The 24,977-nt window shown below is 38.6% G+C and overlaps 1 protein-coding gene across 4 annotated transcripts in view; it reads left to right on the top strand.

Annotated features, from left to right (window-relative positions):
- LOC131438635 (mitochondrial adenyl nucleotide antiporter SLC25A25) overlaps nucleotides 1–24,977 on the top strand; it is an 86,758-nt gene that overhangs the window by 8,214 nt on the left and 53,567 nt on the right. The window contains exons 2-4 of one of the 4 annotated variants that reach the window (XM_058608773.1): nucleotides 10,558–10,772; nucleotides 10,837–10,948; nucleotides 11,080–11,463. In XM_058608773.1, the coding sequence (XP_058464756.1) occupies nucleotides 10,558–10,772; nucleotides 10,837–10,948; nucleotides 11,080–11,463 (711 nt within the window). Of the gene's footprint in view, nucleotides 1–10,530; nucleotides 10,773–10,836; nucleotides 10,949–11,079; nucleotides 11,464–24,977 lie in introns of all 4 variants that reach the window. The other 3 variants (XM_058608772.1, XM_058608774.1, XM_058608775.1) reach the window with 3 other exon arrangements.

Raw genomic sequence — 24,977 nt, 5'->3', positions numbered from 1 at the left:
CTTGTTGTATCTAACGAATCAACATAATTTTCGCTACACGCCATCGGAAATATGATCACAATTTTATGATAAAATTATCAGTTGTGTGACATAATCTCAAATAATTCAAAATTAAACTTTTCTGAAATGTTTGGTATAAACCAGTATCAAAGGGGATAATCCATAAGGCGCGTTTGCCTTTCTCGTATTTTTAAAGCTCATAGCTCAGTGATCTGTGAAAGGATTTATATAATCTAACTACCAATAGAATCGAAATTTTTCAACTTAAACGTGTATAGCAAAAGCATTGAAGTATTCCAATAGTACACTATTGAAAAACTTGTCTCATTTGACCCATGTCAACACCAGCCAATCAGAACGCGTTCTGAGGAAGAGAACAAAATATCTGCTGCTGTACAACAAATCGTTCGAGAAAAATGTTCCGAAAAGTGTTGAATATCGTAGTGAGTTCCACAATTTGGCAGGAAATGTTCCGTAGAGTATCCTGATAGTTTCTTTCAATGAAATGCATATCCGAAATGAAATAATCGACATTAAAATTCTGCATGCGGCTATTTTTATAGATGTTAGAACCGCCCATTAGTGGAAAAACTACAAACGAAATCAGGTAAAAACAAGCCTCTCTATAAAAATTGGATCAGTTTGGATTCTATCGCCACTGCGAGCAGATGTATTTTGTGTCGCTTGCAAAGCTAGTTTCGCTTCCGACAAGAGCTATTACGTCACAGCTGCCAGTCATTTGCATTAGTGAAAAGGCAACGGTGGAGAGCATTACACAGAATCAGTCGTTCTAATGGCTCTAAAAGTTTTCTAAAGATTAGGATTTCTTGCTCGCAAATCGAAGGGAAATATCCTCAGTTTAGTGCAAATCTAGAACTGTTTGATTTGATTTTTGCACTTTTCGCTGTGTGAAATTCACAGTAATCTAGATCAAGTGAAGCCTTCTTTGTTTTTGCGAAAAATGTGGAAAAGGGGAATGGTTGCATAATTCATACAATTGATCAACTAATTGATATTCGGAAGTGTTAAGGAACATGTCAGTTTTTGTATTCACGACATCCAGTTATGTCTCTGACATTTCCCACCCGCCTTTTTTGTTATGAAGAATGTTTGTGCATAATTTGAGTAGAATAATAAAAAACCGACCTTCGAATTCAAATGGACTTGCTTGTTTACTGAATGGAATCTGTAGTGTTTCCCAACCAGACACGGTGCACTAGAACCTTCTTGTACATAAATGTCGCCTGATCGAGGCTGAAGCTTCTTAAAAATTAATTCTTGAAATAAATTAATTCAACTAACAAATATTAAAGCTAAAGAAATTTCTTCTTCAAAATACAGGGTGGCAAGTGACCGGGAAAATCGGGAAAACCGGGAAAAAGTCGGGAATTTGATTTCACCGGGAAAAACCGGGAAAAAGTCGGGAATTTTAGTGAAAAACCGGGAAACATATTACTAGCTCACCTATGAGTAACAGTTGTTAGCATAATGGTTTTTTTTCAACAATTGGAAAGTAGGAGACAATACCCAAGTGTGCGTTTGAGCGAAATGTTCAGTACAAGTGTTCATTCAATAATATAATATAATTTTTCAGGCACACTGCTTAAGCTCTAAGATGCCGGCTTTCTCTAAATTTAGTTAACGACTAACATAAAACTGTAATATTGGTGTTGAAATTGTCGATTCTCGAGAATCCAGCCTGGTAATCCACAGTGGTCGATGAACTGAATATAGTGTGAGTCTTCCAGATGACGTTGGTAAATATTTATGCTGGCCACATCCTTTGGTCCGTATGGGTCCGCGGAAAACACCCCCAGGCTACGAAGACCCGGCGGGTGGCCCGCATGCTGGTCATCGATTGGAGCGGTCTTCCTAGTACAAGTATTGAAATAACTTATTGTCCATTGGAAATTGGGCCAACACCCCATGTCTCGTCCAACGATTTTTAGAGGCTTGCAGGCAGTTTTAAATCAAACAGGAAGCATCAGAACTATTTTTAGTTGTTATCAATAACAGCATAATGAAAGCTCATTTTGAAAAATAAGGATAATTTGGATGCTTCTGTTGGATTTTTATTAAATTTTCGAATAAGTATTCAACACATTAGAAAAAATTGGTGTTTTAAAAGAGCAAGTCGTGGCAGCCGAACGGTTTTGCGAAATCTTCTAATACACGCGTCTAATACATCTAATGATTTTAATTTCAATTCTATTAGATGAAAATTTTGTTAATAATTGGTTAATAACAGCATGATAATTCATCTGATAATATCGTTCATTGAACAGATGTGCTTGCAAGCGACATACTTTAAACAGTATATGTCCATATAACAATTTATTGTACCATGGCCGAAGCATTGGCAATGACGATATTATGTTAGATTCGCTGTGCCATCATCAGTGTTTGTTATTGCCGATAATTTGGCAGAAAGCGGCTCGATGTTGCTCTACATTGTATACAACATTTTCAATCTGGTAGAAGATGCTACAAGAACTCGCTGTCTCTCGATGCATGAACCGTGAGAGAATTTTTCTACATTTCTTCGCTTCACTTCATATTCTGAGTATTTCGCAGCCCTTAACAAAATATGTATAGTCCGGCAACGATCGGCGCGGTGAGGAATTTACCAAGAGGGAATCGCAAGTTGATAATTATCGCAGATAATTCGACTTGATTCTCATACTAGGTCACAATGTACAATATTTCAAACCCTGGTCTGCAGCATTCGCAGTTATTTTCATAGATATAACTTATACAAGGGTTATATGCACATAGTTAGAATAAGCGGCAATAGTAAAATGATTCTATCGCAATTATCCACTGCCCGTATAGAAACGGATCGCAAGACGAGAATAAGCGACCGTTTGTTGCTTCAGAGAGAATCCCCACAGCAGCAAGCTAACCTTTGATTCTCAGACAGGTCGTCGAGAGAAATTCGCTTTCGCACTGGTGTCCATTCTATGTTATATGAACCATGACGGTGTTTTGTTGCTGAGATGATATCCGTCTCTCTTTGATGGCACTGATTGAATCGTGTGAAGAGTTGCTAGCGAGCGTTCTTTGATACGAGAAAAGCCATCCTCGGCCATCATGCCGTTTATAATTTTCCCGCCAAACTGAGATTTCCACTTTCATTTCCGGAAGGAGCGAAGAAAAAAAATGTACAAAATGATTTGAAGTTGCAAGAATAGATTGTTGTTGTTTTTTTCTGAGTGGCAAGCGGGATTGTTGTTTTTGGGATTGTTGTTCCTTATTGATTTATTTTCAGTCATATGTATATCAAAAAAATAATAAAAACAGTCATGTGCACTCGGAAGAAATCGGTTACGTGTAACCAAAACCCCTGAATGACTTGAAAAAGGCCTTATATTTTTCTTATATGCACATGTTATATTGAATATTTTCTATTTATACATCGAAATACCTGGAAAGTATGAGAAACCTCAATTAGCGGGCCTATTACAATGATCCTTTTTGGACCTGGGATATCTGTTTAAAGTTTGAATTACAAAATATTAAAAAAAAACTAAACAGGAGCGATTTGAGCCTATTCCAAAAACCGGGAATTTTTATCTCAAAAAATCCGGGAAAACCGGGGAAAAAACCGGGAAATTTAAATCGGCAATTCACTTGCCACCCTGAAAATAGCTTATTACGAGACAAACCATTAGTCCACTGCAAAAAAAAAACAAAGGACGAAATACCATTGCTTCCAAAACACAGAATGTAATTTTAGTCTAATTTTAGCTCGCAAAATAAAGGATTTTGGTATTGCGTGGTATCTTGCTAAACTGCCCATAATCGCACATTTGTCACTTTTTTTTTTTTTTTTTCCTTTTTCAAATAACTATTTATTGGAATATGAGTTAAAATTAAATTATTAAGATTTAAATTGGGTGTTCAGCCACAAGTGGTGACTTTTCAGCCCTGTTATATATATATATATATATATATATATATATATATATATATATATATATATATATATATATATATATATATATATATATATATATATATATATATATATATATATATATATATATATATATATATATATATATATATATATATATATATATATATATGATTTGGTTATTACCATGAAGACATCATTTGCTTCCGCAATTCTGAGATTTTTGTGTAGGGAAAATTCTAAACCTACTTGTATTGTGTAATGGGGAAAAGGAACTTATATACTAACTTACTAACTAATACAGAGAGCGAATCGATTCAATTGAAGATTGCATCGATTTTTGTCGGAATTTGCTTATAATATTATGTGACATTACATCTAATGGTTCTATATTTGTGAGTCTGTGTAACTCATTTGTACTAAACCAGGGAGGACGCTTCAGAATCATTTTCAGAATTTTATTCTGAATCCTTTGAAGCGTTTTCTTCCTGGTGGAACAACAGCTTGACCAAATTGGTACCGCATAAAGCATGGCTGGTCTGAAAATTTGTTTATAAATTAACAATTTGTTTTTTAGACAGAGCTTAGAATTTCTGTTTATAAGAGGATATAAACATTTAATATATTTATTACACTTTGCCTGGATTCCTTCAATGTGATCCTTGAAAGTGAGTTTTTTGTCATACGTTAAACCTAAGTATTTAGCTTGATCAGACCATGTCAATTCCAAGCCATTCAATTTGAGAATGTGATTATTGTTTGGTTTAAGAAAAGAAGCTCTTGGCTTGTGAGGAAAGATAATTAATTGCGTTTTTGCTGCATTTGGTTTAATTTTCCATTTTGACAGATAATCACTGAAAATATTTAAACTTCTTTGTAGGCGACTGCAGATCACTCTTAGATTTCTACCTGTGGCTAACAGACTTGTGTCGTCACAGAATAGCGATTTCTGACAACCAACGGGTAGATTTGGAAGATCAGAAGTGAAAATATTATACAAGATTGGAGCTACACTCGAACCCTGCGGAACACCGGCTCGTACGGGTAGCAATTCAGATTTACAATTCTGATAGCTAACCTGAAGAGTACGATCAGTTAAATAATTTTGAATCATTTTGATCAAATAAATAGGAAACTGGAAATCAGACATTTTTGCTATTAAACCTTTGTGCCAAACACTGTCGAATGCTTTTTCTATGTCTAGAAGAGCAACTCCAGTGGATAACCCAGAAGATTTATTTGATTTTATCATGTTCGTTACTCTGACAAGTTGATGAGTAGTTGAATGTTCATGACGAAATCCAAACTGCTCTGGTAAAAAAATTGAATTCTCATTTATATGAGTCATTATTCTTAACAAGATAATTTTTTCAAAAAGTTTACTGATAGAAGAAAGTAAGCTAATTGGGCGATAACTTGATGTTTCTGCTGGGTTTTTATCAGGTTTTAGGATAGGAATTACTTTAGCGTTTTTCCATCTTTTTGGGAAGTAAGCTAATGAAAAACACTTGTTGAAAATTTTAACCAGGAGTCTCGAGGCAACATCGGGAAGATTTTTAATAAGAATATTAAAAATTCCATCATTACCAGGAGCCTTCATGTTTTTAAGTTTTCTAATAATTGATTTAATTTCATCAAAATTCGTCTCAATAATGTCATCGTGTGATAACACTTGGGTTGAAATATGATCATATTTCAGTGAGACTTCATTTTCAATAGGACTCACAACGTTCAAATTAAAATTGTGGACACTCTCGAACTGCTGAGCAAGTTTTTGAGCTTTTTCGCCATTTGTAAGAAGTATTTAATTTCCTTCCTTGAGAGCAGGAATAGGTTTCTGAGGTTTCTTAAGAACCTTAGAAAGTTTCCAGAAAGGTTTAGAATATGGTTTAATTTGTTCAACTTCTTTAGCGAAATTTTCATTTCGCAAAAGAGTAAATCTATGTTTAATTTCTTTTTGTAAATCCTTAACTATGTTTTTCATAGCAGGATCACGAGAACGTTGATATTGTCGTCGACGAACATTCTTCAACCGAATGAGCAGTTGAAGATTGTCATCGATGATAGGAGAATTTAATTTAGTTTGAGCTTTGGGAACTGAAAGATTTCTAGCTTCGATAATATAATGATTCAAATTATCAATTGCTGTGTCGATATCCGCAGAATTTTCTAAAATAGTTTCATGATCCACATGATTTTCAATGTGAGATCTGTAATCCAACCAATTTGCTCTATGATAGTTGAAAATAGAACTAATTGGATTAATTATAGCTTCGTTGGAAAGTCTGAATGTTACAGGAAGATGATCTGAGTCAAAATCAGCATGAGTAATCGGTTCACTACAAATGTGACTTTGATCTGTTAGAACCAGATCAATTGTAGACGGGTTTTTCACGGAAGAGAAACAAGTAGGATTACTGGGATGAAGAACTGTAAAGTAACGAGCTGAGAGTTGATTATGAAGTATTTTACCATTACTGTTATTTTGCCTACAATTCCACTGGACATGCTTAGCATTTAAGTCCCCTATTACGAAAAATTTCGATCGATATCTTGTAAGTTTTTGCAAATCGCCTTTAAAGAAATTTAATTGTTCGCCGGTGCATTGGAATGGCAAATATGCTCCAGCGATGAAATAAATTCCATGAATGGTTTCAACTTCGATTCCCAAGCTTTCAATAACTTTAGTATTGAAAGAAGGTAAAATTCGATGTTTAATTTGCCGTTGGACAAAAATGGCAACTCCACCACCAATTCCAGTAAACCTGTCAAATCGATGAACCACATAATGTGGATTACTTTTCAATTTTACATTTGGTTTAAGAAAAGTTTCTGTCACAATGGCAATATGAATTTTGTGAACTTTGAGAAAATTATAAAATTCATCTTCACTCGATTTCAAAGATCGAGCATTCCAATTTAAAATATTCAAATAATTATTTAACATCACTGTTAAATTTTAAATTCATTATAATATTATTTGCAAATTTCCATCCGATTTGAAATGCTTCAAAAAGTGATGAAGTCGAATTCATTTGGATGATCATTTGAAAAAGTTGATCTTGTAGGTAGATCATTTTATTTTCAGTTATATCGCCTAAATCGACTTCATTTAAAGAAGCGAATGGCATTGAAGGAATATTTGTAGGTAGACTGCCATTAGAAGAAGATGATTTGGCCGGTCTACCTATTAATAAATTGTTTTCGTTAGAAGAAGAACTGCAAGGCGGTCCTGTGTTTTGATTATTTACATTAGAAGAAATAGGAGATAGATTTCTACCTAATATACCAGCATAACTGACATTAGAAGAAGATGATGACGAGGTCGATCTACCTGTCAATAAATTGTTTTCGTTAGAAGACGAATTGGCAGGTGCCTTAGAAGAATTTTCAGGTATGTTCTGTAAATTTAAGGTCGTTGATTTGACTTGTTGTCTAAGCGAACGAGCGTTTAAAATTTTTTCCCTGACAGGACATTTCAAATAATTGGATTTATGATTTCCATTGCAATTTGAACATGAAAATTTATCAGTGGTTTCATTCATTGGACAAGCGTCTTTCGAATGCGATTTACCACAATTCAAACACCGTATATCCATATGACAATTTTTGGTTCCATGACCGAAGCCTTGGCAACGACGACATTGCGTTAAGTTTGCAATACGATTATGCCGTTTATAATGTTCCCAATGAATTTTAATGTGGGAAATGAAACGTACTTTTTCTAAAGTTTTCAAATTGTTTACATCACTTCGATTGAAGTGTATTAGGTAAAGTTCATGGGAAATTCCAGAGCGTGGTTTAGAAGTACCATTCGCTCTTTTTTTCATAAGTATTACTTGGGAAGGGGCAAAACCAAGCAATTCTTTTAGTTCATTTTTAATTTCATCAATACTTTGATCATTTGATAATCCTTTCAAGACAGCCTTGAAAGGTCTGTCTGATTTTATATCATATGAATAAAATTTATGAAGTTTTTCGAACAAATATCGTATAAGACTTTCGTAATCTTCCAATCCATCCACCAAGACTCGACATTCTCCTCTTCGTCCGATTTGAAATGAGACTTTTACTTCCGGGAGAAAAGTAGAAAGCTCAGTACGGAATGCTTTGAAGTCGGAAATCATCACCGTCACTGGTGGCATAGATTGATGTTTCTTCCCAGAACGACAAGCGTCCATTTTGGGAATTTTTGAAGAATTTTCTTCTATGTCGCTACAATCGGATTCAGGAAGAATCTCGTAAATATTGTTAGACGGCATAGGATCAACGGAAGGGAAATCCGTCCGTTGTCTTTTATTTTTACATTCAGATTCTATAAGATCATGAATGTTATTAGAAAAATGTTGAATAACGGATTGTGATTTATTCCGTATTGAATTATTTTTAGCCTTAGGCTTGTTGCCTTTCCGGTTGGACGCAGGCATTTTTGAAATTAATGAAATTTTAAATTAAATTAACTAGGCTAAATTAGTCTTCGATTAGACTCCTAGCTAGCCTTAAAAAAGGCTGATTAATTTCTTAGTCACTCTAATATCACTCTTTGTATCACTTAGTCACTCTAATATCACTCTTTGTATCACTTAGTCACTTAGTTAGTGATTCAGGTAGCCTTGAAAAAGACTGAAGCCTTGAATCAATGAAACTCTAGGTAGCCAGAAAAAAAATTCCAGGAGCCAAGAGCTATACGCGTGCGGTGCGAACGACTGTTCAACACCGACTGTCACTTTATTAATCTACATAGGACTGTCTTGCGATTAAGATCAGCCAAAAAGTCGCCGATAACGCTAGACGTAAGCCGGCGATTCAACGTTTTAGGTGCACTGTGGTCGAACGTCATAGGTTAAAACCTGGATCTTGAAGCCAGTTTATACTCAAAGTAGCTTTGGAATTTGCGTTTCAAACATTTTGCGATTTTTTTCAAGGTTACTTGAATGTTTTTATTGTTGTTCGTAAAACAATTTCCCCTACCTTCATGTTTTCAATGGTTTTTTTTCGCATTTCGTCTGCAACTTGTCAGTGCATGTCAGTTAAAATTCAACTTCTTGGTCAACCCTGACCAAGACCATTTTTCTTTTCGTGAGATGGCCAAAAATATTAGTCGTGCTTGAAATAGAAACAATAATTACTCCCAATGTAATTATCTCGAAGCAGCGGTGACGAGCGTGTGTTGTTTATTTCGAAGAACAAACTGACTATGTAAACGAAATACAGTAAACATTTTTCGAAGTCTACACCGCAATTGATTTTACGCTCCAGCAGCCTTCGTATGTAGGTATATTCGAATACATTGTCGCATTCTCTGAATGAATTATAACACCTAGTGGCACTGCAGGCCAATTGTGCATTTGACATTTACTTATTTCCCATATTAAGTGTGGCAAAGGTAATAACGTGCATTGTGGTGTTAGCAGTATTGCAACACGGCCAATCAAAAGGAAACAACCGAAACCGCCAATCACATCGCGTGAAAGTGCGGAATGAATTCAATCCCATCGGTGGAATCTGATTACACTGCTTGAATCCTAATCAGACGACCCTCCACAGTTCACTAGCAAATTCAGCAAAAATCACATATCGCTTATGACTTCGCTACAGCCACATGTGTCCAAAAGGCAGCCCACGGGCGATGTATTTTTAGTTTGTTAGCGGTGTTTTTTCTTCTTTCGCCACGTTTTGTAAATATTTGCCATAAACCGCTTAAAGGCGGTTTTGTCGTCTTTTTGACAGTGGTATACCTCATTTTCACTCTTCCAAATCGGGCTTGAGAATTCGCTCTTCTTCCGTCTTTTTTTTTTCTATCGGTTCGATTTGAATTCTGTGAAAGCGTACACGAATTTGCATTAAATCAGTCCCAGCAGAGACTGGTGAAATTTCTTTCTCTTTGTCGTGTAATATTTCAAATATGTTCCGATATTAGAATTGTTTTTTTTTCTGTCGGCGTACTACTATTAACAGCTTTTGCTCGAGAGATTAGTTTTGTGAAATAATTTCTAAACTTCTGCAAGTTAAAATGGAACAAAACAACAAGTCGCAATAATTCAGTGTATTTACCTAACTTCAAAAGTAGCTTGTTGGTATTCCAAGTGAATCTAATTTAAATCAACAAGCGTATTAAAATGACAGATTATTTCATGCAATGAGTAACTTGCATAGAACTCGCGAACAGCAAACTTCACACATAGATGGCAATCTATTATTTTCTTGATAGTCGTATTCAAAAGAGTATCGTTTTTGATAACAAATAATTTTTGTTTATTCAATAATCTAGTTTAACACTCATTATGATCGTTAGCTGACTCGTTAACACTATTCATTAATGCAATGCAATTTTAATGTTTAAGTTTTAATTTCAATACATTCATGCCTGTTCTATTGAAAACTGTTTTATTTATTGTTTAACTTTTTCTTCTTTTTATCATTTGCTCATTGTCCCACATCAAACGAACACCACGCCATTTTGCCACTCTGACATGCTATCGCAATATAAAATCAACCAAACAAAAAAAAAACTGCTATCCTCATCCTGCTCGCTGCTACACATTTTAAACACCTCACCAAACATCGTCTGGTATCGATTCATCATCAACCACGGGTTCACCACCACCCTGCAGGAATACGGACATTCGTTATTTTTTCAGCGTTTCCTTAAGCAATCCGACCAGACGCAGAGCGGTGATGTCGGCCTGGCCGAATTCATACACTACGTGCGGGAGCACGAAAAAAATCTACGTTTGCAGTTCACCAATCTGGACAAGAACCGGGATGGAATGGTGGATCTTGAGGAGCTGATAGATGCCTTCAAGGATCTTGGCATCGAGATGGACCGTCATGAGGCGGCTAAACTACTTAAAAGGTAACTGTACCGAATGATTTCCGCACGGATTACCTCCGTTAACCGTTTTCTTTGCGCATTTTAGGATGGATAAAGATGGAAGTCTCAACATAAGCTTCAACGAGTGGCGAGATTTTCTACTGTTGGCGCCATCTTCGGATATTCATGAGCTCGTCAAATACTGGAGGCATTCTACTGTAAGTAACCACTGTTCGCACTAACTGATCAAATGTATCAATACCCCGGAATTCCAGACAACTATCCCAAAATTTTGAGTGCCTAATATTTGTTTTGTTTTCCTGTCGCTTGTGAATGTTGCTTCTTGAAGCATTTGAGGTACAATGATGCTTACCTGATGATGGTTGGTCGTCACGTGACCTCGGAAATAGTGCCTTCCAATAATGAATCCCTTCTGCCGACATTCGGGGCATCCAATAATAGCAAGAAAGAAGTCGTTATCACAAAGACTAGTACTAATCAAATTCCAACATCAAACGACAACAACAACAACAACAACAACATCGACAGTGAAGTCCTGTTGGGGAAGTCACTCGACGAAGAACATGAAATCCCTCTGCTAAGTCTGATTGATCTCGAGGAAGCGATTGAGCATGTCACTGAAATGATACTGCATCCCAGCTTTCTGACTCGAAATTCCACCATTGCCGGTATGCACAAGTGCAACAACTCCCATCTGCTGATGGATGGTAAGGTACAGTGGAAAACAAAAAGTTTATCATATATTCCCAAGTATTACCACTTTAGTTGCTGATGTTGCATTTGAAACCTTACCTTCTTAAAGTACCTTTTTCGGTTTCGCAAGTTTCTACTACTGCTTGCTGATTTATTCCTGATGACTTAGTTGTATGAATGCAAACAAAAAAAAGATACGCTAGAAGGCTTTTATTGTACCAGAAAACGGAAATTTATGCATTTAGACATGTTGCACTCTCATCACAACTGATTTCACTGTATCACTTCATGTTGTATAAGGATTGATTCATGTCACCGCATCAGAGGTAGTACAATTCTGATGTACTCCTTTAAAAAGCCTTATGACAAGCATATTGTACAATTTTTTGATATTTTCAGAATTCAATGAAAATTTAAAAAAATCATTCCTTCCTGTCACATTTTCATGGTATGCAAAATGCACAGAGCATCTCTTGATACGGAAATGTAACTTTTTGATGTCTTGGTAGAAGTACTCGTTGTTTCTTAGTCCTGTGTTTAGAAGATAAATAGTCCATTGCATATGGTTGTTCAACATACTCACGTGTTTAGTAGTAATGTTTAATAAAAAAAACGTAACGTAGTGGCACGCCAGTAGCTAATCGAAAGATAAAATTAGTTCTAACCGAATTCTATGCACAATTAAGATCTACATATTCATTGAAAATTTCGAACTGATCTGATTTATACTTTTTATGGGAAATGAAACACGAACGATTGTTTCCGTGGAGAACGATATAATAAAACTGTCCTTAAAAACACTTTTAAAATATTTTCGGAAATTGTAACTGCGCTTTTGATCAATTGAAATTAATATTCTTCAACCATTAAACCATGTATAATACTTATCACGAACTTTCAATAAGATTTTTCTTCAGTTTGATCAATTTATGACAAATCAACCTCGATTTAAGCGATTGTGCCAAGCTTTTGTTTTTCTGTTTTTTTTTTTGTAAATAAACACGTCTTTCTTCATTATGGCATGCCGTGTAAAAAATTCCGTGCTATTGAAGTGAAAGAATTCTATCGTGAATATTTTCTGTGAAGCCGAATCCGGTTCTATGCATCAGGGAATACTTCCGTAAAAGAGTTTAATAAAAATCTAGTATAATAAAATGTTATGTACGTTTTGAAATAGGATGGGTTATTGAGCATAAAATCATTCGAAATGAAAGTAAAATTTCTTTTGCATTCTCTTCATTGCTGTTGAATTAATGTGAAACAATAAAAAGGGTTTAGCAAAAGGGGTTGGTTTTCTTCTAAACCATTTGTTTTAGTGGCCCTAGAAGAAGGCAGGAGCTAGATGAATTGTCTTTGATCGCAATTGTGGATTGTAGTAGTCATATCGGCACGTCAAGAAACAATAGCAGAGCACTATATTGCTGTTGGAGTGTTTTGCGCGTCTATTTTGGGCAGATTTTTTTCAAATCCCCAGTTCTCAATCGGTGCCGTAAAATTTCTCGTACCGCCCGTACTGCGGCAATAACTACTTCAGGTAGAATGATGAGGAAAATTCCAACTTTTAGCTATCATACCCATACAGTTTTCTGAGTAATATGAGTAAGTTTTCAGCGCCATGATTTTTTTTCTATTCATCAAGTGAATAGTAGCAGGCCTTGCCAATTTTTGCGTTTGAGCGAGAAGTTCAGTAAAAATGTTGAAAAAACTTATTATCCCAATGTAGGTTCTTTGTTGAACAACCCATTGGAAATAGAGCCAACACCCCACGTCTTGTCCAACGATTTTTAAGGGTTTAACGGCTGTTTTTTAATCAGGAATCATCAGAGTTTCCTAGTTTTTTTTTTTTTTTATTCAATAATATAATTATTTTTAAGGCACACTGCTTTAGCTCTAAGGTGCCAAGGACTTTTTCAAATTTTATTAACGACTAACTTAAAACTAGGATAGTATGATTGGATAATGTTGTATTGGGGTCGCAGTGGTCGACTTTGGCTGATCCAACCTTCAGCTGGCGGTCGGCACCGGCCGGTGGATGGAATATGTCATGAGTCTTCCAGATGACGTTGGCCGCATCCCTCGGTCCGTGTGGGTCCGCGGGAAACACCCCCAGGCTACGAATACCCGGCGGGTGGCCCGCATGACTAGAGCGACCTTCCGTGGGCGATGATGGTGATGTAAATATAACGAAAAAATATAGAGAAGTAAATATTGCGGAAAACGAAGTAAAATGGGGATATGGGAACGAAATGACTAAGAACGACAGAGATCTAATTAGTTGACATCGAGATGGAGAAGAGACGGGGAGGGGGGAAGCGAAAAGGTTAGTGACAGCAAGAAGATCTTGTTAGTTCCGATGAAGATGGTGGACAGATGAGGAATCGGGATAATCGGCGGAAGTTAGTGTCGAACCTGCAGGTGAAAATAATTCTTAGCCACAGTTGAAATAACGTCGATAAATAGGAGGAACTTTCTAAGCAAGATGTAACAGATTACACTTGTATATTAATGTGTTTGAGGAACTGGTATATCAGAAGCATATATGAACTATCCCGACTCGCCAACACATCCCGAACCGGAACCTCAGTCGGTCTACCTCGGGCCCTGAGGGATTCCAATAGCTCCGATCTGGCGTCGCGATACTCTACGCACGACCACACGACATGCTCGATGTCCTGATAACCGTCGCCACAGGTGCAGAGCCCGTTCTCCACGATCCCGATACGCCGGAGATGTGCGTTGAATGTATAGTGATTTGACATGAGTCGTGACATAACGCGAATGAAATCACGACTCACGTTCATCCCCTTGAACCAAGGTTTCGTCGATACCTTAGGGATAATGGAGTGTAGCCATCGTCCCAGTTCGTCATTCGTCCATGAAGTTTGCCAACTTTCGAGAGTTTTCTGACGAGAAATACTGAAAAATTCATTGAAGCAGATTGGTCTTTCATAAATGTCACCTTCCAATGCGCCCACTTTAGCCAATAAGTCTGCCTTTTCATTGCCCGGAATGGAACAATGCGAGGGGACCCAGACTAACGATATTGAATAAGACCGTTCAGATAAAGTTCGCAAGTGTTCCCGTATTTTCCCCAGGAAATATGGGGGATACTTTCCTGGCTTCATTGCCCGGAGAGCTTCTATTGAGCTTAGACTGTCCGTGACAATGAAGTAATGGTCTTTGGGCAATGTTTCAATGATCTCGAGGGTGTACTGAATAGCAGCTAATTCTGCGACGTAAACTGAAGCCGGATCACTGAGTTTGTAAGAAGCGGTGATGTTTTGATTGAAGATGCCGAAGCCTGTGGACCTGTCGATGTTTGATCCATCAGTGTAAAACACCTTTTCACAGTTGACTGTTCTAAATTTATTATAAAATATATTAGGGGCCACTCGAGGGCGTACGTGTTCCGGAATTCCACGAATCTCTTCTCTCATGGATGTGTCGAAAAACACAGTAGAATCAGAAGTATCCAAGAAATGAGCACGGTTGGAAGCAAACGAAGAAGGATTAATATTCTGAGCCATGTAATCAAAATACAAGGACATAAAACGGGTTTGAGAATTAAGCTCAACTAACCTTTCGAAGTTTTCAATCACCAGAGGATTCAAAATGTCGCATCGAATGAGCAAACGATATGAGAGATCCCAGAACCGGTTTTTCAACGGTAAGACGCCCGCCAACACTTCAAGACTCATCGTATGAGTTGATTGCATGCAACCCAAGGCAATACGCAAACAACGATACTGAATTCTTTCCAGCTTAATGAAATGGGTGTTCGCGGCGGATCGGAAGCAGAAGCATCCATATTCCATAACGGACAATATCGTTGTTTGGTACAACCTGATCAGGTCTCCTGGGTGGGCACCCCACCAAGTTCCGGTTATTGTACGAAGAAAATTGATTCTCTGCTGGCATTTTTGTTTCAGATACCTAATGTGACATCCCCAGGTGCCTTTGGAGTCGAACCAGACCCCGAGATATTTGAATGTGAAGACCTGAGCTATGTTTCCACCCCCTAGTTGAAGCTGTAGTTGTGCTGGTTCTCGCTTCCTTGAAAATACAACCAGCTCAGTTTTCTCCGTAGAGAACTCGATACCCATTTGAAGAGCCCATGTGGATAAGTTGGCAAGAGTATCTTGTAACGGCCCTTGCAGATCGCCAGCTTTGGGTCCTATAATGGACACAACGCTGTCGTCGGCAAGTTGTCTCAGCGTGCAAGATGTGTTGATACATTTATCGATGTCGTTTACGTAAAAATTGTATAAAAGGGGGCTTAAGCATGAGCCCTGAGGAAGACCCATGTAACTGAATCGTATTGTCGACAAATCACCATGCGCGAAATACATGTGTTTCTCGGACAATAGATTATGTAAAAAGGTATTCAAAACCGGCGAAAGACCATGCTGGTGCAGCTTCTTAGATAGGATATTTATAGAAACTGAATCAAAAGCCCCCTTAATGTCTAGGAAAACTGACGCCATTTGTTCCTTACGAGCAAATGCCATTTGAATTTCTGTTGAGAGCAACGCAAGACAATCGTTCGTTCCTTTGCCCCTGCGGAAACCAAATTGTGTATCTGAAAGTAAGCCATTAGTCTCGACCCAATTGTCTAGACGAAACAGAATCATTTTTTCGAACAATTTCCGGATACAGGAAAGCATAGCAATCGGCCGATACGAATTGTGATCGGAGGCTGGTTTTCCTGGTTTTTGAATGGATATCACTTTCACTTGTCTCCAGTCATGTGGAACAATGTTGTCCTCAAGGAACTTATTGAATAAACTCAGCAAGCGTCTTTTGGCGGGGTCAGGCAGATTTTTCAACAAGTTGAATTTTATTCTGTCTAATCCCGGAGCTTTATTGTTACATGACAAGAGCGCAAGTGAGAGCTCTACCATCGAAAACGGTGTTTCGTTCATATTTGGTGTCGCGGCGCGGGTGATCTTCTGTTCCGGAACAGAGTCAGGACATACTTTTTTAGCGAAATCGAATATCCAGCGGTTAGAATATTCCTCGCTTTCATTCGTTGTGTTATGATTGCGCATTCGTCGGGCTGTGTTCCAAAGAGTGCTCATAGATGTTTCTTTTGTTAGGCCGTCTACGAACCGACGCCAGTAACCGCGTTTCTTAGCTCTAATCAAGTTCTTAATTTTAACGTCTAACGCCGCGTAATTCCGGTAATTATCAGGTGTTCCATTTTTTCTGAATATTTTATACGCGGAGGCTCTCTCCGCGTTTAAATTTGTGCACTCTTTGTCCCACCACGGGTTGGGAGGACGGATGTTAGTTTTCGCGCCGGGTACACGTTTCGTCTGAGCTTGAGTCGCGGTGTCGAGAATCAAGCCAGCCAAAAACGTGTACTCTTCCTCCGGAGGAAGTTGTTGAGTTCTTTCAAGTTTCTCAGATATCGCGGTCGCATAGCTATTCCAATCAATATTTCGTGTGAGGTCATACGAAACATTGATTGTCTTCGATGGTTTTGAGCCGCTGGTGATTGATATTACGATCGGTAGATGATCGCTACCGTGGGGATCAGGAATTACCTCCCACGTGCAATCCAACCGTAGCGATGTCGAGCAAAGTGATAAATCCAGCGCACTTGGTCTTGCTGGTGGTGCAGGAATCCGTGTCATTTCTCCCGTATTCAAGATTGTCATATTGAAGTTGTCGCAGATATCATGGATCATAGCTGATCTGTTATCGTCGTGAAGACAGCCCCATCCCGTACCGTGTGAGTTAAAGTCCCCTAAAACCAACGTCGGTGCGGGAAGGAGCTCAATGATATCACTGAGCCACCGATGCCCAACCGAGGCTCTTGGGGGAATATAGATTGAAGCAATGCAAAGATCCTTGCCTTTGATTGTAACATGACATGCGACAACTTCAATACCTGATATCGAGGGGAGGTTAATTCGATAAAAAGAATAGCACTTTTTGATCCCCAAAAGTACTCCTCCGTAGGGATCATCTCGATCCAGGCGAATAATGTTAAAATCGTGGAAGTTTAAGGATATTTCAGAAGTTAGCCAAGTTTCGCACAATGCAAATGCGTCACATTTCAGATTATTTACTAAAAATTTAAAAGAATCTATTTTTGGAATGATACTTCTGCAATTCCACTGTAAAACAGTGATTAGATCCGTGACCTCGATGGATGATTTAGCCATCGAAGGATACAATCGCTGAGAGAAGGGGCCAATTTGCAGTCAACTGCTTTAAATATGTTTTTACTGTTGGCATGAAAGCAATTAAAATGCTTTTAAGAGGGTCAGAAATATTAAAAGTTGTAAAAATCCAGTCCACAACATCAGAGAACTTGATAAGTCCAGCACCTAGTTGTTTCTCTGGTAGATTTTCAGGGACGTTTGGGGATTTTGTTGTCCCGGGAAGTGGTGGGAATTCCATCTCGGAACTGAGTTTTCCGAGACCAGGAGCCATTTGCTTCGGTGGTTTGTCCCGATTCCCGTTAGCTGTAACTTTTCGAAGCCCTTCAGAAGACACCTTCGAACCCTTACTAGGTAGCTTATGAGAGGATTTATTCATTCTTTTCCTACAGCTATGAGGGACCGCCGATGATGGACCTTCCAAAGGGTCGTCAGAATCGCTCTCGTCAGTTGACAAGCAGGCATATGGGTTCGTTGTCAGTTTAGAAGGGGTGGCACTCTTAAGCATCTCGGCAAAGGAACGCTTGGAGTGTGCCTTCAGGGAACGCTTCATCCGATCTCCTCGCAGCTTATACGCAGGACATGCCATTAAATCATGCGGACCCTCCTTGCAGTAGAGACACTTTTCAGCATCCTTACCGCAAGAGCCATCCGCATGAGCCTCCCCACAGTTAGCACACCGGGGCTTATTGCAGCAATGAGAAGCTGTATGCCCCAATTGTTTGCAATTGGTACAATTCATTACTCGAGGTACAAAAAGACGAACAGGCAGACGAACCCGGTCCAAGAGGATGTAGTTGGGCAAAGCAGAGCCGGCGAAGGTCACACGATAAGAGTCAGATTGGGGATAAGACTTTGTTCCATCCCCGGCGATCGATACTGAATGCAATCGCTTGCAGTCCAGTATCTTGACGTTCTTAAGTGAGGGGTCCTTAAAACAGCCCTCTCCGTACTTAAGAACGTCCTCGCAAGTCAAACTCGAATCGGTGACCACACCGTCGATTTCTACTTCGCGAGCTGGCACGTAGACGCGGTACTCCCGCGTAAAATGATCATTTTGAACGAGCTCATTAGCCTGCTTTGAGCTGGTGAGCAGAACCCTGAGCTTATCTGGGCGTATTTTATCAATACTTTTTATAGTATTGTATCGCGAGGACAGATCCCGCGATATTTTCAAAACATTCAATTTTTTTTCTTTAGCCTTGGTCCGGAAATAAACCGAGTAAGGCCCGGCCGAGAGTGCAAGCCCATCGGGATAACTCTTTATGCGAGACTTATTGCTGCCAACAGAAGTCTCCATCTGATCATCGATAACGGAGGGGTCGGGATTCAAATTTAACATGTCGCGGAGCTACCTCCGCGCAGAAATAAATGATTCGGGGGGGGGGGTAATGAACGGTCGAATGAAGAAGAAAAAAAAATATACAAAATAATAGTACTTAACTTTTAATCCAACGGGGGCCACCAAGGCCAAGCCCTCGTCGATCGGCGTATCGCCGCTTCGAGGGTGTGCAAAAAACCTCCGAGAGGAAAAAGCACACTCACTTATAATCCGCACAGTATAATCACAATGGCCACTGAAATCTGGCCTTGATCGATCAAACAATCACCGGCTAACGGTACTGTTTCGATCGTCCGCTCACAACAATGCACTGCTTCAGTGTATAATGTACAAAAAACCTCTCACAGAAAAAAAAAAGCACTATTGTCTATTACACAATAGCGATATAATCTAGTTTTGATCGTCCGGTCACGTTATCACACACGGCACTGGTTTTTTTCGCAGTAAACACAGAGCACGTCCGTTCGCTCGGAAGGTTGAAACGGCAATGAGTTTCCTAGTTGTTATCAATAACAGTTTGAGTATAAGTATAAAAAACATTTGTAAAAATTGTTGGCAGTCTTAAGATAACATCGGGAAAACGAAGGAAATTATTTAACATTGTTAGAAACTTTGATGTTTGTAAGTTTGCCAATGATTACCTTAATTTTAATAGACTTCAATTTTTACTGCCGTATTAATATCAGTCGAATTTCCCAAAACAATTTCATAGTTCACATTACTTTCGGTATGAGATCTGTATCCTAGCCGATTGGTTCCAGGCTTGTAGAATATAGACCCAAATGAATTAATCATTACTTTATTTCCTAATTTTTCGGGTCAGGGATTTTTCTTACAAGCCAGTTGCAGGGTTGTTACGGTCGCGCGGATTTCGCGGATTTGGTGCGGTTTCTGCTAAGATTTTGATGCTATGGCGCGGATTTCGCGCGAATGTCAAAAAACATCATTCCATAAAATTCTTTGCAAATTTTTGAAGCTTGTGAGTGACCCTAAAAAATTAAAGATGGGCGAACGTTTCAGCAATTGGTCGAGATGGCCGAATTTTCACCTTGATAAAACTAAAATTTACTAGCAGGCGGTTCTAGCCAATGTTTTCTTCATATCATAGACTCAGCTTGAATCCATGCCAAAGCTTTCAACTTCCCCTGCTGCGTTCGACGAAATCAATCATCACATAACGATCTCCAAGTTAAAGAGACTGGGATTAAACGGATAATTTTTTAATTGGCTTCGATCATATCTAACTGGTAATGAAATGATGTGAAAATAGTACAACCTCACCATGTGCTGTTACATCTGGAGTTCCTCAAGGAAGTCACCTTGGACCGTTCATAATTTTATTGTATCTCAACGATCTAAATTTTTCGATCAAGTGTATGAAACTATTGTTCGCCGATGACTTTCATATTTCATATTTCAAAATCGTTTAAATTCCACTATATGCTCCGTCGTCTCTTTTTGTAGCAAAAAGTCTGTATTCAAGTTCGACTATAATCTGCCGCAAACTGTTCTCGAACGCGCATCGTCTGTTAAGGACCTGGGTGTTCTGGAAACCAAGTTAAATTTTAAAGAGCACATAGAGCTTTCAATTGTTACAATTTGACATTCGACGTCGTAGTTTTCCTATTTTTTTCTTCGGATTCCCTATGTTAGAACTAATTATGGATATAAGGAGCCCATTGCTAGCATGTGCCGTATATTTAAACAAATGTTTCAATTCTTTCGACCTTCATTTATCACGTAATGTTATCAAGAAATCGTTTCTTATGTAACTGTCTCATTAGATTTAGATTAGTTTAGACTATAAAAGCACTAGGTTTAAGGAAATCATTTGGATGATTTTGATCTATTGATGCAAAAGATGAGAAGGTTTTATGCCTGCTGGAGAACAAGTTTGACAGAAACTAATTCCAGTGGGCTTTTCCCTGATCCAAATAAAAGAATAAAATATGAGGAGGAAAAGTAAGACATTCAGAGTAAAATCTGACAACAGATGAAGGCGCTATTATAATTGAAACTGAAATTAAAAAGAGTGAATCAGATCATCCTGATGTGGTCTACCTTAAAATTCTCCTTACCAAGAAGGAAATGTTTGCCGAGCAAAAAGATGTCGAAGCAAAAAAAATATTTTCGATAAATTCTACGACAAAAATTTCCGCAAGAAGAAATCCATATAGGAATGTGTTTGTTGCTAATCAAATGTGTCAGTGGAAATAAGCTGAAACTGACATAATTTTTCTCGAGCAGTTTTAAGGAAAACCGAAGAGTTCTAGACTAAGACACTTTTCTTGAATTGCAATTTTAAGCAGAATGAACTGATTGGTTTATTTTTCAATCATATGGAAGATTTATTGATTCAAAAAATCAGGAAAAGAAGCGCCGGAATTTGTTTTTACGCACATATTGATGACATTACTCATACGCTTGCAAAAAGTCTTGCTTCTTAACTAAGGGCATCGAAAAAGATGGAGAATAAAAATGAACTCGTTTTTATGGGGTTTCTCGAGTGGCGTGCTGTATGCAGACTTATTTATTGTGTTCATATGACAAACTTATGCAGATTTTTAAATTATATTTTCAAGTACTGCGTAAAGTATCACCTGCATAAAAATAGTTGTCTAACGCTTCACTCGAATATCGCGCGTTTTAGTTATCAAGTTCGCGCGTTTTAGTTTTCCACTTCGCGCGGATTTCGCGCGTTTTGATTTTGAAATTTTTCGTAATAACCCTGCAGTTGTCGTCGTATGCTCATGCTCCGACCTGGAAGGATTTTTAGTATCAGTAGTATCGTAATGCCTAGCCATGCAATGAATCTGTACGCTATGAATCGGCTGCAAAGTTTTTTGAATCAAAAAGGCGAAATTCCACAAAAGGGATCTAATTATTGGTAGAAGATCTGAATAAAAGTCTGTTTGAGTAATCAGTTCACTATAAATGTAACATTGATCTACTAGAATCAGATCAAATGTAGAATGGTTTCTATTTGGAAATAAAACTGGCTAGAAACCAGCGGAAAATTATTGGAAGAAATCATATTCTCTGCTTAATTTTCTGGTTACTCAGTGAGAGATACTTAGAATTTAGAAATCTATTATGAAAAAAATAGATCGATATCTTGTGCGTTTTTTGCAAATCTCACTTGATATACGATCTGTGAAGTAAGAACGTGTTCAGCATAGTTTTGGAAATGTTTATCCAATAATAGTTTTTGACTCATACATACATCAAATGCATTCTGAGGTAAAGCGCTATAATTTTAATGGTGAGTCCAATCACCACCGTCATCATTTATTGCTTGACATCTCAAAGACATACTTTCCACTAAATTTTCGGCATATTCCAGAGAAAGGAAGCGCTTCCTATCTCGGGCGAATTTGTCGGGTGAGCTGCGTCAAAGTGTGATTTTGCATGATGTAGGCCCAAACGTTTTCGATAGGAATTGCATCAGACGATTGCGAAGGCTAATCAAGTGTCACAATGCATTTTTTCCGTTCCATTCAGCGAGCCGTTTGATCCCGCAATGTTAAGATAAGAGTGGGTTTTCAACAGTGCTTCGCCATTTTACATTATTTGCGTACAGATGTTCCCGAATGACGACGTGTCAGTTTCGCTTATCCTTGACGATTCTTTTTTCATCTTTTTTGGTAACTTCTCACACCGAATCACGATTTGGAAGGTCATCGACAGCTTTCGATTCTTTAAATCGTTGAATCCACTCACTTCTTGACAAACAATGCTGACTTTTTTTTTTTTCATTCCTTTCGTGACCGTCGTATCGATCGGATGGTAGTTTGCATTAGAGCAGCTGTGCGTTAATCCATTCTAATCCGTTTCAAGGTCATTTAATATCAGATCTTTTGTTCGTGAGCTTGTGCAGTAGATCAATACAGTATAAACAATAAATACCGTTAGACAGTGCCGGGTGCTATTGTGTTAAAACAATAAGAACAGTGAACCGACGTTTAGTGTGGTGCCGTGAACCGGTGCTGTGTGCATATTTATTCTCGGAGGTCGTTGTAACTAACGCTTGGCCTCAGCGGCCGAGTTGCTACGGATCATTAGCTAAGTATAATATTTTTTCCCTTCGTGTCCCTTTATCGTCTTATATTTTGACTCCCCCTATAATTTGCGCGGAACCTCAACCGCGCTATGGCAAGTCCATTAAATTCTCCCCTGCTCCCCGAAGATAAAATGAAAACAGATTTTAAATCTGCCCCAAATAGTAAGACTCACCGGGTTAAACAGTATCCCGAAGAGCCTTCACCCTCGGCCGGCCTTTATGTGGTTTATTTTCGGACCAAAGAGAAGAATAAACCGCTTAATATTTTGAAAATATCTAAAGACTTGGAGTCGAAATATACAACATTGAAATTTATTCCAAAAATTCGTCCCGATAAGCTCAGGGTCTCGTTGACCAGTCTGAAACATGCTAATGAGATCGCTCGAAACGATCACTTTACGCGGGACTACCGCGTTTATATACCAGCTCGCGAAGTCGAGATAGACGGAGTGATCACGGATCCAAGTCTGACATGCGAGGACATTCTCAAACATGGGGTCGGATGTTTTAAAGATCCCTTGCTTAAGAATGTCAAGATACTGGACTGCAAACGTTTGCATTCAGTATCGATCGCCGCGGATGGGACAAAGTCTTATCCCCACTCGGACTCGTATCGGGTGACCTTCTCCGGCTCGGCTTTGCCGAAATTCGTTCTCCTGGCCAGGGTTCGTCTACCTGTACGACTTTTCGTACCACGGGTAATGAATTGCACTAGTTGTCAACAACTAGGACACACAGCTTCCCATTGTGGAAATCGGCCCCGCTGCTCGAAGTGTGGAGAGAGTCATGCGGATGGCGTTTGCGACAGAGACATTGAAAAGTGTCTTTACTGTGGGGCGGCCCCGCATGACCTCACAGCATGTTCTGCGTATAAATTGCGTGGAGATCATTTGAAACGATCTCTCAAGCAACGATCAAACCGCTCGTTCGCAGAAATGCTGAAAATCGCCACACCACCTGAACAGAACCCCTACACCTGTTTGTCTGCGGACGATTGCGACTCTGACGATCCTCAAGAAGGTACATCTTCAACTGTCCCTCGTAGTTTTAGGAAGAGGAAAAATATATCATCTCCTAAACTCCCTAGAAAGGGTTCGAAGATATCTCTTGAAGGCCCTCCAAAAGTAACAGCAGAAGGAAGTGTTGGTAAAAAAAACGAAAAGAAGAAGCCAAAAGCTCCTAGTTCCGGAGACTTGAAATCGGAGAAATAATATCCAACACTTCCGGAGACACCCAAAACCCCGAAAGTCCCCAAGGAACCAGAAAACACATCAAGTGCTGGACTTGTAAAATTCAGTGACATTGTGGACTTTATATTTTCCGTCTTCAACATTTCTGACCCCCTAAAAGGTATTTTGATGACTTTCCTGCCAAAAGTTAAAATGTTTTTGATGCAGCTGACTGCAAAATGGCCCCTCCTCTCAGCAATCGTTTCCTTCGATGGCTAATTTTTCGAACGAGGTCAAGGATTCGATCACTGTTTTACAGTGGAACTGTAGAAGTATCATCCCGAAAATAGATCCTTTTAAATACTTAGTAAATAATCTGAAATGTGATGCATTTGCATTGTGCGAAACTTGGTTAACTTCTGATGTATCACTAAACTTCCACGATTTTAACATTATTCGCCTGGATCGAGATAATCCCTACGGAGGAGTACTTTTGGGGATCAAAAAGTGCTATTCCTTCTTTCGAATTAACCTCCCCTCGATATCAGGTATTGAAGTTGTCGCATGTCATGTCACAATTAAAGGCAAGGACCTTTGTATTGCTTCCATCTATATTCCCCCTAGAGCCTCAGTTGGGTACCACTGGCTCAGCAGTATCATGCAACTTCTTCCCGCACCGACGTTAGTTTTAGGAGACTTTAACTCTCACGGTACGGGATGGGGTTGTCTTCATGATGATAACAGATCAGCTATGATCCATGATATTTGCGACAACTTCAATATGACAATCTTGAA

This window comes from Malaya genurostris, chromosome 3 (assembly GCF_030247185.1).
Source record: "Malaya genurostris strain Urasoe2022 chromosome 3, Malgen_1.1, whole genome shotgun sequence".
NCBI lineage: Eukaryota > Metazoa > Arthropoda > Insecta > Diptera > Culicidae > Malaya > Malaya genurostris.
The sequence above is the reverse complement of the archived record's forward strand: the minus strand, read 5'-3'. Positions and strand labels throughout refer to the sequence as shown.